At 41.8% G+C, this 15,205-nt stretch overlaps 1 protein-coding gene across 7 annotated transcripts; it reads left to right on the top strand.

Moving 5' to 3' along the window:
• The first annotated feature begins 72 nt into the window (after positions 1–72).
• Positions 73–14,413, top strand: DCAF4 (DDB1 and CUL4 associated factor 4). 7 transcript variants are annotated; one of them, XM_064147008.1, is made up of 14 exons: positions 73–92; positions 941–1,062; positions 2,580–2,677; positions 4,338–4,495; positions 5,934–6,016; positions 6,638–6,740; positions 8,065–8,208; positions 8,868–8,917; positions 10,127–10,206; positions 11,660–11,755; positions 11,857–11,954; positions 12,628–12,804; positions 13,023–13,137; positions 14,018–14,413. In XM_064147008.1, the coding sequence occupies exons 2-14, from the start codon at positions 947–949 to the stop codon at positions 14,209–14,211; spliced, it is 1,512 nt and encodes a 503-aa protein (XP_064003078.1). In that variant the 5' UTR covers positions 73–92; positions 941–946; the 3' UTR covers positions 14,212–14,413. The 7 variants fall into 7 exon arrangements, with proteins under 7 accessions (XP_064003078.1, XP_064003111.1, XP_064003067.1 ...); XM_064147041.1 differs by having other exon boundaries at positions 83–157; positions 941–1,056; XM_064146997.1 differs by having other exon boundaries at positions 83–157.
• Positions 14,414–15,205: the final 792 nt, after the last annotated feature.

Here is a 15,205-nt window from a genome sequence, read left to right as displayed (position 1 = left end):
CGGCCCGCCGAGGCGCACGCGCCGGCTTGGTCTCCTACGGTTCGCTGAACGAGCTGTCCGTCAGGCAGCAAGAGAGAGGGAGGGCCAGTCAGGTGCGCTCAGCGGGGTTGGGGCGGGGCCTTGGCGGCAGGGTGGAAGTAGTGTGGCGCCGGGCACGGTGAGTGGGAGGTGGTGTGGGGAAGCGTTGGGGAGTAGTTGGTTGGAGTAGTGCCTCTGTGTTCGGGGCTTTTACCTTCGGCGCGGCAAAACGAGCCGTGGGGCTGATTCTGGTCTGGCGGGGAGGTCGGTAGGCATGAGGAAGCGCCCGTGGTGTCGCCGGTCCGTGGGCCTGCTCGCTCCCAGTGCCGTGGCTGAAGTTTCTGCCCCGGGATGGCGGCTGTGCTGAGGAAAGGATCCTCGGGCAGGCAGCCCGCTCGTCCCACCGTGTTCCCACGGGAACAGCGCGGGGCCCAGTCTCGTGGGGAAAGCGGACAGGCTGGCGGGCCCGCAGTGGAGGCGGGCAGGCCGCCGCGGGCTGCTTCAGTTGGTCCCGGTGTTGAGAGAACCCCTCAGCTTGGAAGGGAGGCGGCTGCTACTGACACTCGGGTTTGGCTCGGCCGCAGGACTTCTCCGGCCAGAGGACACGTGAGCTTAGCCAGACTTGGGGTGTGCAGCAGTGCTGCATGCAGGAGGGTCCGTGCCGTGCTCATGTTGGCCTCCCCTCAAACGGCCGGTGGTGCTGTTTTGACTTTCGTTTCTCTCATTTTACGTCTGTCGGACCTGAAAGTGTTTCTCTTAAAAAGTTAGTAATTCCCTTCAGTGTGCCTCCTTGGCTTTGAACTGTAGCAACCTGTGAGCTATTTGAAACTGATTGAATGGAGGCTGTGTTAGGAGACTATCTTGTGTGTTAGAATGTTAAGCAGGTTGCATTGAAGTGTGTGTATGTGTGTTTTTTTCATAGGTAGAGATGAAGAGAAATTACTGGAGAGGCCAAGGAAAACATGGATGGAATAATCACAAGCACAGCTACCGTCCCCATCGGTACAGAAGACCAAATCGCAGTAACTGTACTGAAAGGCAAGGGTGTGTAGCTTGAGCTTTGCAGCGGTTAAGCTTTTAGATGTGCCTAACTACATTTGCAGAACAGTGGCTATCAACGACAGGAAAGGTTACCATCTAAAGACCTAGTGGACAGTACTTCTGACAAATCTCTCATTCCTAGTGGGAGTGGAATCGCTTTGATTTCTGGAAATGTTTATGTTCACAACTGTGTGTTGATTTTAAACTGAGATGTGGCTGCATGAACTAGTCCTTTCAGGTGTGCCTGGTCCATAAATTCTTCATCAATATGCAAAGATAGTTCAGGGAAATAAAATGTTTCTAAGCACTTAATTTCACCTACCTACTTATTTCATGTAAAAGCTGTCATTACATCTTCCCAAAAGTTGGAAGGCATGTTAAGTAAGGTGGTAATAATACTACATCTAGCAGATCAGGAAACTGAAACGAGGGCTCAGGAATGATCCACTGCCTTGAAGACTGATTCTTTCAGAGAAGTGTGTTTTAAGGTTTAGAATTTAAATTTGCCTTGGAGCTACTTTTATGGCCTTTTTTTCTTTCCCATGTCCTTTCTTTAGTATGCCTTGCAGCATTACAAGGGATCAGTCATTTGCTTTAATGCTTCAAGCAGTTGGATTTTTAAATATATTTTTAGAGAAAGACATACACACATGCATATGTGAATTGCCCCATTAGTTGTATTCATGAAAGAAAAGTTAGAAATGTAGATGGGCCCTAATTTAGTGAATATAGAATGTAAAGGATCTTACTAAAAAGCTTTACGTTTGGGTTTGGCTTGGGGTGGTTTTTCAAAGTTGTATAATCAAACGGCTGCAGAGCTGGTATTGTTTTCACTAAATCATGACTCCTGTAAAGCATCTTGGCCTAACTCTCTTAAGATGATGATGTGCAATAAGGCTTGTCTTAAAAAGTAAGAATTACATGGGTGATTCAGAAAACATCCCAGTGGAATTTTGCTCATCGGAACTGAATGTGTCAAAAAGAAGAAAGCTGCAGTTACACACTAAATCTGTGATGTTTATTATGAAAGCAGAGACATTTCTTTCCTGGAATTTTCATTAAACTTGTTTATATTTTATGTTTCTGAACATCATCAGTGAAATTCATGTTATGAAGAAAACAGCAAAATATTTTTGACCTGACATTGCTGTTGAACTCATACTGTCTCTATGCTGTGAAGACTTGAATGTTTTCAAGGGTGGGATTTTCTTTTAATCGGGCCATATGGTAAAATGCTCAGAATTATCTTTTACTGAAGAGTCAAAGGCACTTACAGATCAGCCACCTCTAGTGTTTTAGCAAGTAATTAAGGCATTGGTGTCTCCTCTGGTTTTGAGATGTTTTTAAGCTGAATCTTTTCTGTTTCATAGGTTAGTGTATTATGATATGCACAGTGTGCTTACCACAGCCTCACAAAATTGTGCTTCATAATGTCAGTAACAAGCTGCTTTCTAGAACCTGTGTAGAAGGATATGTAGAACATTTGTGACCGCATCTTGAAGCAATTACTATTTTGCCAGGCTGGAACAGGAGGAACCACAGAATCCAGTGAATGCAGGCCCCAGCAGCAGTGAAGAGCCTTCTTCATCTAGTTTAACACAGAACTCTGGAGTACCAGGTAAGAAATCTTGTTTATAGGTCAGAAATCAGTGTCTGTATGCTAATAGTATGAAAAACAGAGTAGCAGCTGTGTTAATAGTATGGTGTTAGAGGAGCTGTAGAGAAAAGTAACATCATGTAGTATGAGAGGATGTAGAAAGTGAGGATCTAGAGAGCAGAGCCAAATGCACTGAGGCCCACAAGTGTTTCTCATGTTTGAAAACTTGTGTGTTTAGCCAGGATGATAGAAACTGAAAAGTACAGAATTCAGTCATTGTCTCACTCCAGAGATGTTGCCTTGGAAAGAAAATTACCTTTATTTGTTTTCTCATATGGGCTGAAGGTGTATTAAAATATGTCTTTCAAGAGAAATGCAAGCAAAGAAAGTAAGAAAGCATGTAAAAAACTGTAGCAGTCTTCTAAAATACACAGTCCACCATTTTTAGGGGTGGAGGAAATCTGTGCATTCAATGCATTTTGTGGTTTGCAAGAAACACGCTTGGGTAAATATTTGTTCATTATCAGGGAGTTAACTGCTGAAACCAGATGACTAAGTGCCTTTGAGGAGAATGTCCCATCTGCATTCTGTTTTCCCGACTTGTTAAACATCCCTAGCAAAAGCTGAGGCTGTGGGAACGTGTATGTATCCACAACAGGAGAGTCCTGAAACATTGTGGACTCTAGCCTTTTAACGAGAGATGAAGCCAGAGTTTAAAGAGACCTTTTTTGTACATAAGATGTATGTTAGGAGATTTGTCATGCACAACAGTTGTTGATGTCTAATTGAGTTCTAATGTAGTGTGCTTTTAATGGACCTTATTGATTCATTCACTAAATTTTTTTTCCAAATGACCTGAAATAAATCTCTGTCACTTGTTGCTAAGCTGAAATGTAAAAGATGCTGACAAGGAGATGAATTGTAAACAGCAGCAAAAAGAGATTACTTGAAATTCAATCTCTGGTAGTAGAATTTTAAACAAAAACTACTGAAACAATGTCAACACTCACCTGTTATGAGAACAATCCTTTGTCTTGAGACAATGTACCATTATTAACCTGTCAAAGTATTTTGCCTGTCTGCCTCCATCAATTTCCCTGGGCAGTGAAGCACTAAACCAGAATGTTTCTCTCATCCCATTTTACCTTTGGAAGGAGCATCTCTGTATTGTCCAAAGGTACTCTTGATTGTGTCTCAATCTCTTCTGTGTATTGAAGAAAAGTGGCCTGTTCTTGGAAGTGAATTCTAATTTGGGCAATGCCTCATTGTCAGTTTGATTTTTTTTGCTGTTTGGAACTGCCCTACCTAGTTTTTTACCAAGAATGTTCCCTTGTGAATTATCAAGAAAGGTCAGTTTTGATCTGCAGCAAAACCTTTCTTTCTCTGATCTGCCTGAATTTCGTCTTGGTTAGTGGTGACAGCCTTTCTGCACCTGTATAAGGACACTGCATTTTGAAAGCTAGAAATACTTTTTTGTTGCTTTGTGTGCCTGCTGTAAGTTCCTGTGCTGTGTACCATGCTTGGGACCTGGGAGCAAGACTTTTGGCTTTTGTGTCTGACGTTCCCATAAAGATGTGGGACGTTCAAGAGCAATAAACTAACTTGGTTTTGCATCTGATTTTGTCTGGGGTTTTCCACCTTTTTCTTCCTTTTTTTTTCCCTTTTTTTTCAATCCCCTAAGAGCTGCCAGGATTTTACTATGACTCAGAAAAGAACCGCTATTTTCGCCTGCTGCCTGGCCATAATAACTACAACCCACTCACCAAGGAGAGCATTCAGTACAAGGCCATGGAATGCAAAAGACTGAGACTCTTAGAAGAAGAAGAAAAACAAAAGAAGGTACATTCTGAAAAAGATTGCAATTAGGCTTTATTGTGCTCTGGCCCAGGACAAATTATAAACTAAAGCCTTTTGATTCTAACTGTGTACAGTTCCCTAAGCTGTCTGAAGAAATGAAAATTTCTTTTTGCTGAGAATATATAGTCCTCAAAGCCTTTTGTTTGGCTGTTCCACACAGAAAATAAAGGAAGTCATTACATACAAAAATAAAAGACTGTAAAGAGAGAGGAACTGTGCTCAGAAATGCAGATTGTCCAACAGTTACAGTTGAGTTAGGATACTGGACTTCAGGTTCCAAATCCCTGCCTTGAACTGGCAATGCAGGGTCTTAATTTTAAGATTTCCATGTTTAATAAATGTATCAAATGTGTTCCTGGACCCTGAATTAAAAATACTAATGATATTTTGTGGGAATGGCTTTTTCATGAAGAACTTCTGCTTTTTGGACAGGTAAAATCAAGGCAAATCTTACCTATGCAGCTAGAAAGTCTGTAAGCTTTTCTACCACACAGTGTTACATCAGGGTTAATGCTGATGCTGCATATCTGTAATCTGGGCAAAATACCTAACAAAAATGTTTTTTAATGACCTGAAAGCTGTCATAACTTTACACCTTAGAGCTCAGGTTAAATATGCTGTCATTTGGAAGAAGTGAACAGTATTTTTCTCCTCAGGTAACAAAATCTTCAATTCCAGCTATTTAGCCCTTCAGTCTTCACTGTGAAAGTGTTGCTGGTGGTTCTGTTTTCCCGGTTTTTTTTGTGGTGGTGTTGTAGCAGTTTCCATGAGCAGTTCAGGTTTCATACGTATCAAAAAGCTGCTGGCTGCATTGCTGTTAATGAGAACTGCATCTCTTCTCAAAATCTATTGAATCAGACATCTGAACTAGGCTCCCAGATAGGAGCATTTTGAATCTAAAATACTTGCTTTGTCTGAGCGTTATCAGAAAGATTTCTTATTCTGCAGCTCTGCAGAATACTCTCTCAGTTCAGTTCCCCAGAAGGCAATTGTATGATTTTTTATTTTTTTAATGAATGGCAAAGTAGTTAAGTCCAGCAGTAGGGCTGCATAGCTAATAGCAGAAAGAGTTGCTGTATGTTAAGAATGTAAAGGGTTACAATGAAACTGGAAGGTGACTTTACACCTCAAGGTGGTACTGCTGATTCTGTCAAGTGAAAACCATGGCTGTTATTTGGGAGGCTTTTTTTCTTTGGGTTTTGTATTCCTAGAAGTACTCCACTTCTCAGAGGAATATACTCTTGTCTGCTTCCTGCAGTAGTCTGAGGAGATGGTGTTTTACAGATGTTCTGGAAATGTTAACTTATATAGGCTGGAGGAAAAAGTTGTCTAAAATATCCCAAACATTAAAGGCCCACAGCCATGTTTGAGTTGTGGACAGGCAAATAACTGAGTACGCTTTCATGTTGTTCTTCTCCAGAAAACAGCAAGGGCTGGACTGAACTCATCTCAGTTGCTACAGAAAAGGCAGCTGGGTTTGCTCAGCTCGAGAAGTTATTGCAGGTACAATGATTTGATTTTCTTCTGCTCGCAGAACCAAGTTCTGCTGTTAGTGCAACTGTTCCTGTCAGGTATTTTGTATTTCTCAGTGTTCATAGGTCAAAGAGGGACATATTACTTACTTTTTATAAAAGTTACATTATTTCATAATCAGATTATGAAATAGATGAGAATTCAAATGAAGAATAGATTCCTAATTTCAGAGACATTACCTTAGAACTTCACTCTTTTTCCCCTGTATATACCATTTTGCCACATTGTGCTTTATGAATACAGTGCATCTTTCTCCAACTGACATGATTGTTCCTCCTGCCCCCATTACAGTAGGCAGAAGAGCTCAGATTCAGTAACGGTGCAGGCAGCAAGTCTCTGTCTTGCTCTATTGTTTCTGCTACTGAAGGTGTACTGGGGTTCAAAATGATCAGATTAAATTCCAAGAATGTGGAAGATGCACATGCTTATGGCTAACATAAATGAAATTGCAGCCTACTAGTTGTTCAGGCATGTGATCAAGAATTGGTTCTGGATGCCCTATCCAGAATTCTTTTCCTTAGCAGTAAGCCTAGGCTTATTTGAACTCTTCTCTCTTCCTCTCCCTTCCCTCTCCTCTACCTGCTTTCATAGGATGGTCCATGAACTGAAAGTGAACTGCATGCAGAGGAAGAAGATAGAAATTCATGGTCCAGATACCTCAGTTGCCGGAACCAACAATTTTATAACAATTGTGGTATGTTATGGGAACTGTTAAATCTTTACAATGAAGAGAGCCCCTGTCTTTAGTCATCCCATAGATCTCTGTTGGTTTGATTCTGAAAATCTATGCTTGGTACATTTACACAGATAGTAAGGGGCTGTTCCTTTCCTAGAAAGGAAAATGGTAAGGTTGGATATGAAGGTGATGTACTGTTGTTCATTTTTTTTAAGGTAACGTGTCCCTTTGAGCTAGGTTTCTAGGTCAGATGTAAAAAAAATTTGGAACAGAGAAACTTAGAAGTGGAAGAATATTGGAGCCTCTGAGTGGAGAGTTGAACATTCTAGGAATAGGCTATAAAATGGCAACAATGGATAAGTTAGTATAATTTCATTGTAGCATCAAAAGCTTTATCTCTGGAAGCATAGCCTGTATCTTCCTTTTTGCTGCTTCTGCTGCACCTGCTGCTGTTTTGGCTGCTGCTTTGCTGCTTCACTGCTGCTTAACCCCATTCCCGTCTTCTTTAAGGGTATTATATTCTGTAGTAGTTTATTCTCCTTATACTGTTATATTTAGTTTAAACTGTAAAATATACAGTTTTGTTTTTTCTGACTTTACAAATTCTCAGTTGTAGTGAATTTACTCTACTGGGAGAGGTATCTGCTTTAACCCATCACAGCTGATTAACATGTTCTCTTGGAAATAAACAGGAGTCAAGTGGATAATTAGCATGGGGATGGGAGGGAGAGTGAAGAAGTTTAAGAGAAAGAAGGATGAAATGGAAGAGATTTTCTTAAGACTAGCAAAGTGTGCTCCAGAGAATCCATATAAACGTCTGCAACTATTTTACATCTCACAAACCAGATTCTGCTGCTTTCAGTGGTACTGCACATGCAGGAGAGGTCTCTGGATTGGCTATGTTTTATAGTCTACATAGGATGCTTCTTAGGACCAGGTCTTGGCCTTGTAACCAGAGCATTGCAGAGGCAGGTGAAGCCAGAAAGAAATCAGAAACTTATCAGTATAAAACTTGAAATGTGGCAACAGCTCCTTACCCCTTATTTTTATTTTTCCTTGCTGTGATCCAACAGCAGAGGAATTTTATGTCTGCATTTGATGAGGTTCAGATTTTTGGTTTGAGTCCTCTACCAACTGCTAAGTCTGTGCAAATCCTTTTATTTCTCCTGTTTTTTTCCTGTCCATGCATATAAAAAGGAGTTGGCTGGTGTTTGTAGAGATGAAAAGAAAGTGAATGGTGTTAAAGGGATCAGATTTAACATGTTCTTTAATTTTAGGCCTAAAGCAGCTCCCTCAAGCTGCTTTCTCCTGTAAGAGTGACCAGTAAGCTTTTCTTTTACAGGCAGATGATGCCTGTGAACGGATATTCACTGTGAGTGATGTAGAGCATGGAGGATGCAAATACGGGATCATCAACCTCAGTGGTTTGGGGAAGGAGTCTCTCACTGTGGAGATGTATGACAACCTCTACTTCACAAACCGCAAAGTACTGTGTTCTGTTCCTGCTTCCCTCAGTTGCTGCACTCAGAATGTTGTGCTTGGGAGGCACAAGTGGAAATGCATGAGGGTTGGCAGAAGGGGTTAGGAAGAATCTAGGAGTATTCTGGATAAATACAAAATCACAGTAAACTTGTCTCTGAAAGTTCTCATTACCACTGTCGGTTGTCAGGAATATTATGCTGCAATGGGAACAGAATATTATGTTCCATCTTCCAAGGGCAGTGCTTACTTCAGAGTTGCACTTGGCCATAGCTGACAAAACTGATGCTGAGAGCCAAAAACTGCTAAGATTTAAATGCCTCTTTCTTAAAAGTGACTTTGGGAAAATGTGGTTGTCCTAGAACATGAACCATATTTAAAACAGACTTTCATAATCTCCTCAAGCTCAGACTTAAGGATAATCTCTTAAATGATAAGATGTGCTTGGTGCCACAGTCTCTGTTTGGACAGACCTCTCAATGTGGCTGTGCCTCATGCTCTCTCTCTTAAGACTAAGGGGAGGCTAAAAGGCCCATATCCCATTGCTGGGCTATTTAGTGGGCTAAGGAAGTGTGCCCAGACAGTTTTATGTCATTTTTGCATAGAAGTACCCTTTCACAAATCAAGTAAATTATAAAAATCTAGTATGTCTTCTTGTGTCTGAAGGTGAATTCTGTGTGCTGGGCATCACTGACTCATCCAGACTCTCATGTTTTATATCCTTTTTCTAAAAAAGCAACATTTCAGTTCAGCTTTCATAAGCCTGCATCATGCTGCACTAACTTCCAGGAAGCTCTCTCATGTAATTGCACCAGAAATTAAGTTTTCTGGAAAACAGAAAGTGATTCACAATTGAAAGATCTCTGAGTTAGTGAAATAGATGCATGGGTTTTGATACAGATCTAAGAAGAACTGTTCAAGTGTAACAGTAAGTGGAAAGTCCGTGTGTCCTGCCCTGGGGACTTCCCACTTCATTAACAGTGTAGATGACATTTCCAAAATTATTTGATGTTTAGAAATTGGCTGGGGCAAAAGGACAAGAAAGAAGGGTAGGGCAACTAACTTACTCTTTGAAAGTGGATCAGCTGATGTCTTGTAAACCCATCCTCATGAGAGGAGAACGAGAGCAATTCATTAGCATCATGCTCTGCAACTTTCAAAGCACGATCTGCAGATCTGACTCAGAAGAGGAGGAACGTTGATGGTGTAGTAGAGGAAGCAGTAACAGAACAGAGGGAGAAAAGGGGATTTTAGCGTTGGAGATGGCAGGCAGCAGATGTGATAGAAATTACATAGAAAAGTGTGTCACGTCTCCTGGGCACAGACAAGCATTTCAGGACCAAGCCAGAAGGTGGCAGGAGCTCATCAGGCTTGCTCACAGCTGGTTAGGAGTTGGGGATTGTTTTGGTTTCACTAGTTCATGTTTTCCTCTAGTCACATCACAAGATTTACCTCACTGAAATTGAAATGCATCTTTCAAATGCTATTTATACCTGGAATAATCTTTATAAAGTATTTTAATCTAAAATTAGTCTTCCTGGCTTCCCTGATCTGTGCTCCCCTTTTTTCAATTTGCATCCATGAAAGGCAGCTCTATATTAACGGAGCATCATCAGCATGTAAGGAAAAGGATGATCCATGTAAGGCATGGTTTGGGGTTTTTTCTATGTCTTAACATTCCTCTTACCTCATATTTCTGGTGGGGAAAATGCAGAAGCAAGAATTTGAGTTCTTTCTGTCTCTTTCCTATGAAAGATAAGGAAAGTCAATTTGAGACTAAATTGCAAACTGTAAGGCACATTAAAGGGCTCAAAGTGTCATCAGCTGTGACTCTGTCATAGCATCTTGCTTTTCCCAGACATAAATGTTAGGCAGCCTCTTCCATTCTAGGAATAAATCTTGTTTTCCTTAGCTCACTTCAGCAAGCTGTGTCTCATGGGAATTGCAGAAACACCAGGCCGTGCCAGTCTGCTTCCAGCATCATTTTTCAGCAGCACTAACCCAGGTAGGGTGGTTTTGTTGGGATTTTTTTTCCCCTCCATTTTTCACCAGCAGTTGTGATGTGAAAACAGCACAAAAGGAAGATTATTTCTGCACTTTTCTTCTGGAAAACAGCAGTTGGTGAGACTGTTGTATTCTGGTAAAATTTGGAAAGTCTTGAACAACTGAAGGAGTGACCAGATGAAAACTTGGCTTATGAATTCATTAACAAAAAGTATCCAAAGCAGTAGTTTTCTTTTAGCTGCTACTGGCTTAGTATTTTGTCAGAATTCCCTCACTTGTTCACACTTGAGATAGTTCATGAGTAGCCTGACCTGCAACTAATACTCAGAAGTTGCACAGAAGTACTCAGATTTCCTTACAGGCTACTTAGAATCGTTATGGTCCTGCTCTGTCACGGGGATTGGATTTGATAATCTCTGGAGGTCCCTTCCAACCCCTAACATCCTGTGTTCCTGTGATTGCTGAGTTCCTTTTCCTGTAGCTACTCAAATATGATCAGTGGATTAATGAAAAGTGGAAAGCTGGTAAATGTATCTGCCCATAGCTCTTTGTGTAAGCTCACATTCAGCATGATTGATTGGGAGAATCCTGTGTCTGATGACTGTAGCTGTACCTTGATATTATAATTTGTTCAGTGTTCTTGGGGGAGCTGACTTTAATTTGACTTTCTTTATGTCAGACCATGCTTCTTCAAGTCACATGAATAATATTCATGATCAGTCAGAATATACAGAGGAAGACTGTAATAGGTAACAGTTACAGACCTGTTTTGGTTTTTTTTTATGTCATACTATTTATGCAGCCATTAAAAAAAACCCAAACGTAGCTATATAGATGCTGGGAGCAAAGTAGAATTTAAAACATGGGTTTGGGCAGGTTAGACTTGTCACCCATGCTGTCTGACTAATGTATGATCATGGTGGAAGTGCCATGAAGAAAGGGAAAACTGAGGACTTAAAATTTATGCCCATTAGTATGCTGTGCACAGCAACTACCTAAGGGTTAAACCTAGGGTATTGCTACTTACTCAAACGTTTGGGTTATTGGTTAGGTTTTTTTTGTTGCCTTTTTTCAAATAGGCAGGCCAAGAACATACAGGTTAGGCTTTGGTTAATCTATAGCTTACAAAGTAAATGTTTTGTGCTTCTAGCCAATGTGTCTTTCAAAAATAGCTTACTTACTGCTCTAAGCATGATTTGTCTCTTTCCTACCATGCTCAGCCCTCTGGCTACTGAATAACTGTCACAGTTTCTCACAGTCATTGTCTATATAGTATGTAGTCATGAAGTCCCACTTCTGTTTCCTGTCTCTTGAGTAGCACAGGTATATTAACTGGGCATAATTTTCTCTGCTTCAGACTGAAATTTTGAAAGGAGCATGGAAGTACAGAGAAGCTTGATAAGTTGTTTTTCTGTACTAACATTTTATGGACACTTGTGTTGCTCCTCTCCTAGGAGATCGACCTGGAATGCTATGCAGCTTCAAGATATCCACTGCCTGGTCCTGTGCTTGGTGCCTGAATCCCCAGGCAGACAGCTGCTTCAGCACAGGTGACCTGCAAGGCTAGCAAAAGCCCTTGATCTCAGTGGAAAAGACCTCTTGCATTAATCTCCCAGCTGCTACCCAAATAAACATCATCTGTTGTCTTTAGGCCTGACAGGACAAGTTCTCGTGACCAATGTAGTGACAGGCCATCGACAAACGTTTAGCATCATCAGCGATGTCTTGGCACAACAGTTTGCCACACAGGTAAGAATAACCCTTCCCTTGTTCAGAGCCCAGGCTCATGGGTGGGCTTTTTGTTCTCTATTTGTGATGGGATCTATCGTGCTGTACATAAGGCTGTGATTACAGATCGTGCTGGAGCTAATGTGGTCTGAGGCTCACACACAATTGAAGAGGAACAAAGAAGATTAATTGATTTCAAACTCTGGGGCAAGGGGTAATTTCATTAATTGTACAGAGATAGAAAGGAAACAAAGGAAGTACAAAGAGCACAGTAATAATGCCTTGTAAGCCTGTTTTGGTTTTGGCAAATGACCTAATTTTGTTAACACTCAGTGTATTGTCTTCATCCATAAGGAGAAAACCCCTCTAAAATACTAATGGATTTATTCACAGTGATTTAGTGAAAGGGCTGAAATCAGAATAGGAAAATTCCAGTTCGTTTTGCTGTCACATCAGACTCATTCCTGCTACCTGAACTTGTACAGCTCCAGTAAAGAATTGAATTTTGAGTGCAACCAATGAGTTGTCTGAGCGATGTTGCAGTCTATAGTAAAAATTCTGGATCATAATACCTGTGTTAAAATTGGACAGCTGCAGAGGAGACCTCTGAAGGTTGATACAGATTCTGTCTGTATAACTTGTAAGGTCCTTCCAGATGTTACATAGCATGCTTCTATCTCTTGGATCCTTCTAGACCCCAATGCTATACAATGGCTGCCGTTCAGGAGAGATTTTTGGCATTGACGTGCGCCAGCGCAACCATAAGGGCCAGAGCTGGAAAGCAATTCGCCTGTTCCAAGACTCAGCAGTCACATCTGTTCGCCTTCTGGAGGCTGAACATTACCTGGTGGCAGCAGATATGGCTGGACAGGTATGGGTCTGCTGTGGTTGCGATACTCTGTTTCTTCTACTTTCTGGGCACTGACGTGCTTATCCCTGCCCTGAGGGCAAGTAGCTGTACTTTGAGGGGTAACTGGGAACTGAATAGTAGTTCCATATGTGTGTACTCTTCTAAAACCACTTATTCATCAACCATTTGTTCTCTGCTTAGTTAATAATACATCTTCAAACTGTTACTTCAACTTGCAGATAAAACTGTGGGACCTGCGAACAGCAAAGTGTGTGAAACAGTACAGAGGCCATCACAATGAGAACACTGTTCTCCCAGTGCATGTGAATGAGGAGGAAGGACTTCTTACAGCAGGTTGGTGGTTGACTTTTCTGCCCTCTGCTTGTAGAGTGTATAAGAAAATCCACAGTGATTTTCCTATGCTTGAAGAGCATTTCTTAGCTACAACTGTTGGAAGCTGTAAAGCCGTTATTCCCTTAAAATTAAGAAGAAATGTAGCCTTAAGACATATTGCAGTATACCATGAAATGTTACAACTGCACACCTACTGTAACTGTTCTCACAGAGCACTTAACAGCCTTATCTGCTGTGTCCTTCAAGTGTCTCATTGTCCCTGCCACAGTCCATCTCAAGAGTAGAGCAGGAAACTCTTGATTTGGAAATGCAGAGAAAGTGTGTTAAGCTGGAGACTTGATAATAGTCTCTATAGGAAGCTAAAAATTGCATACATGTTTATTTGGTGCTTAAGTGGGTGCTGTGGTGCTGGACTGAAGCACTGGCTGTTAAATATAACTCCTTGTAAGCTGCCTAGACCACTGAGGTTCACTTTGAATACACTTAGTTACAGCCTGAGATTATTTTTTTAGGATGGAGGGATTAAGGTACCCCCTCAGTCTTCATGGTATGGCTCAGTTTCACAACGTCACTGTAAACATAGTGTTCTCCTGCCTTTGGGATTGGTCAGGAAATGATAGAATGTGAGAAGAGTTCTTCTTAACTTGGCAGTGTTGGTTTAGGAGATTGATAAAGGCAAAAGTACTGTGAATACCTTGTACTGCCTCATAGGAAATGCACATTTTTCCCACTTCATTTCTGAAAGCATTGATAAGCACTGTGCCTCTAGTGCCTGTAGAAGTGGTCAGACTTTTCCCCCATAGAGCTGCTTCTGTGATGATAATCTTGCAAAGCCTTGTGAAGTGTATGATGTTGAATTTTTGTGTCCCTTCTTTTCCAGTTGGTCAGGATTGCTACACCAGGATTTGGAGTCTCCAAGATGCCCAGCTGCTTAGAACCATCCCTTCTCCCCACTCAATCTCCAAAGATGCCATTCCCAGCGTGGTGCTTTCTTCAAGACTTGGTGGTAGCCAAGGAGTTCCTGGCTTACTCATGGCTGTCAAACAGGATCTCTACCACTTCTCCTATAACTGACACAGTCTCTTCAGACCTGGTCTACAAAGCTGCCAGCCTCTACATGACTCCAGAGGTTTTGCACCAGTCAGCCTGCTGTTGAGTCACTGTGTGCCGTTGCATCTGCTTGACCCATGAAATTCTGGACTTCCTTCAGCAGGTTTGGCAAATTTTTGCTACACACAGACATCTTGTAAATAAAAGCTGAAGGGTGATTAACAAATTAGGCATTATTCAGCATTTGTGAAATCTACCTGTAAGCTTTGGAAAGCTGTCTCAGTTCAGCTTAATTTGTCAAAAGTCTGCTCTAACCTGCTATGACTTTGGTCATACCAGTCACTTAGCTGTGGTTACGTCTGTCTGTGTAAGCAAGCAGATGGGTGCAACACAGTGGATTAGCAGAGTGAAGTAGGCAGTAAGAATCTGACTCTACAGCTGTTGTAGAGCTTTGTTTGGTGTAGCTTTCATTTGGTCTGTATGCTGTAGCAAAGTCTCCTGAACTGAGACTTGACACAAAGATTCTGCTTGTAGTTTATACCCTGCATCTGCTGTGCAAGGAACAACTGGCAGTCCTACTGATCTTGAGTTGAGCCATGCTAAACTTTGTCTTAGCCAAAGGATGGTAGCCACCATTCCCTTTAAAAGGGAGGATGCTTAAAACAAACCTCCTTTCCTGGTCCAGTAGCCTGGCTGAATGTGCCTGTTACTTCACAATACTGTTTCCCTGCCAAGTCCACACTCCTAGGTTGAAGTCTGGTCAACAGTGTGGAATGGCAGACTTGCTCATGCAGCTAGAGCAGGAGCCAAGCCAGTGTGGGGGATGGGCAGAATCAGGGCTTTTGCATGCAGCACAAAAGCTGTGGACTTAGTGCCAGCCAGTTGCTAAGCCCTGCTCCTCGGTCTTGTGGTTAAGAACAAGCATCATTGCACAGAGCCTTGCTACCTCAGGCTCCTTCCTAGTCACCAACTGGGGCTGGGCAAGACCGTCCTGCAGCTAGGATGGGCAGGAAGCACT

Source organism: Pogoniulus pusillus, chromosome 1, assembly GCF_015220805.1.
Source record: "Pogoniulus pusillus isolate bPogPus1 chromosome 1, bPogPus1.pri, whole genome shotgun sequence".
Classification (NCBI taxonomy): Eukaryota; Metazoa; Chordata; class Aves; order Piciformes; family Lybiidae; genus Pogoniulus; species Pogoniulus pusillus.
Note: the sequence above shows the minus strand (reverse complement) of the source record. Positions and strands in the feature narration are given on the sequence as shown.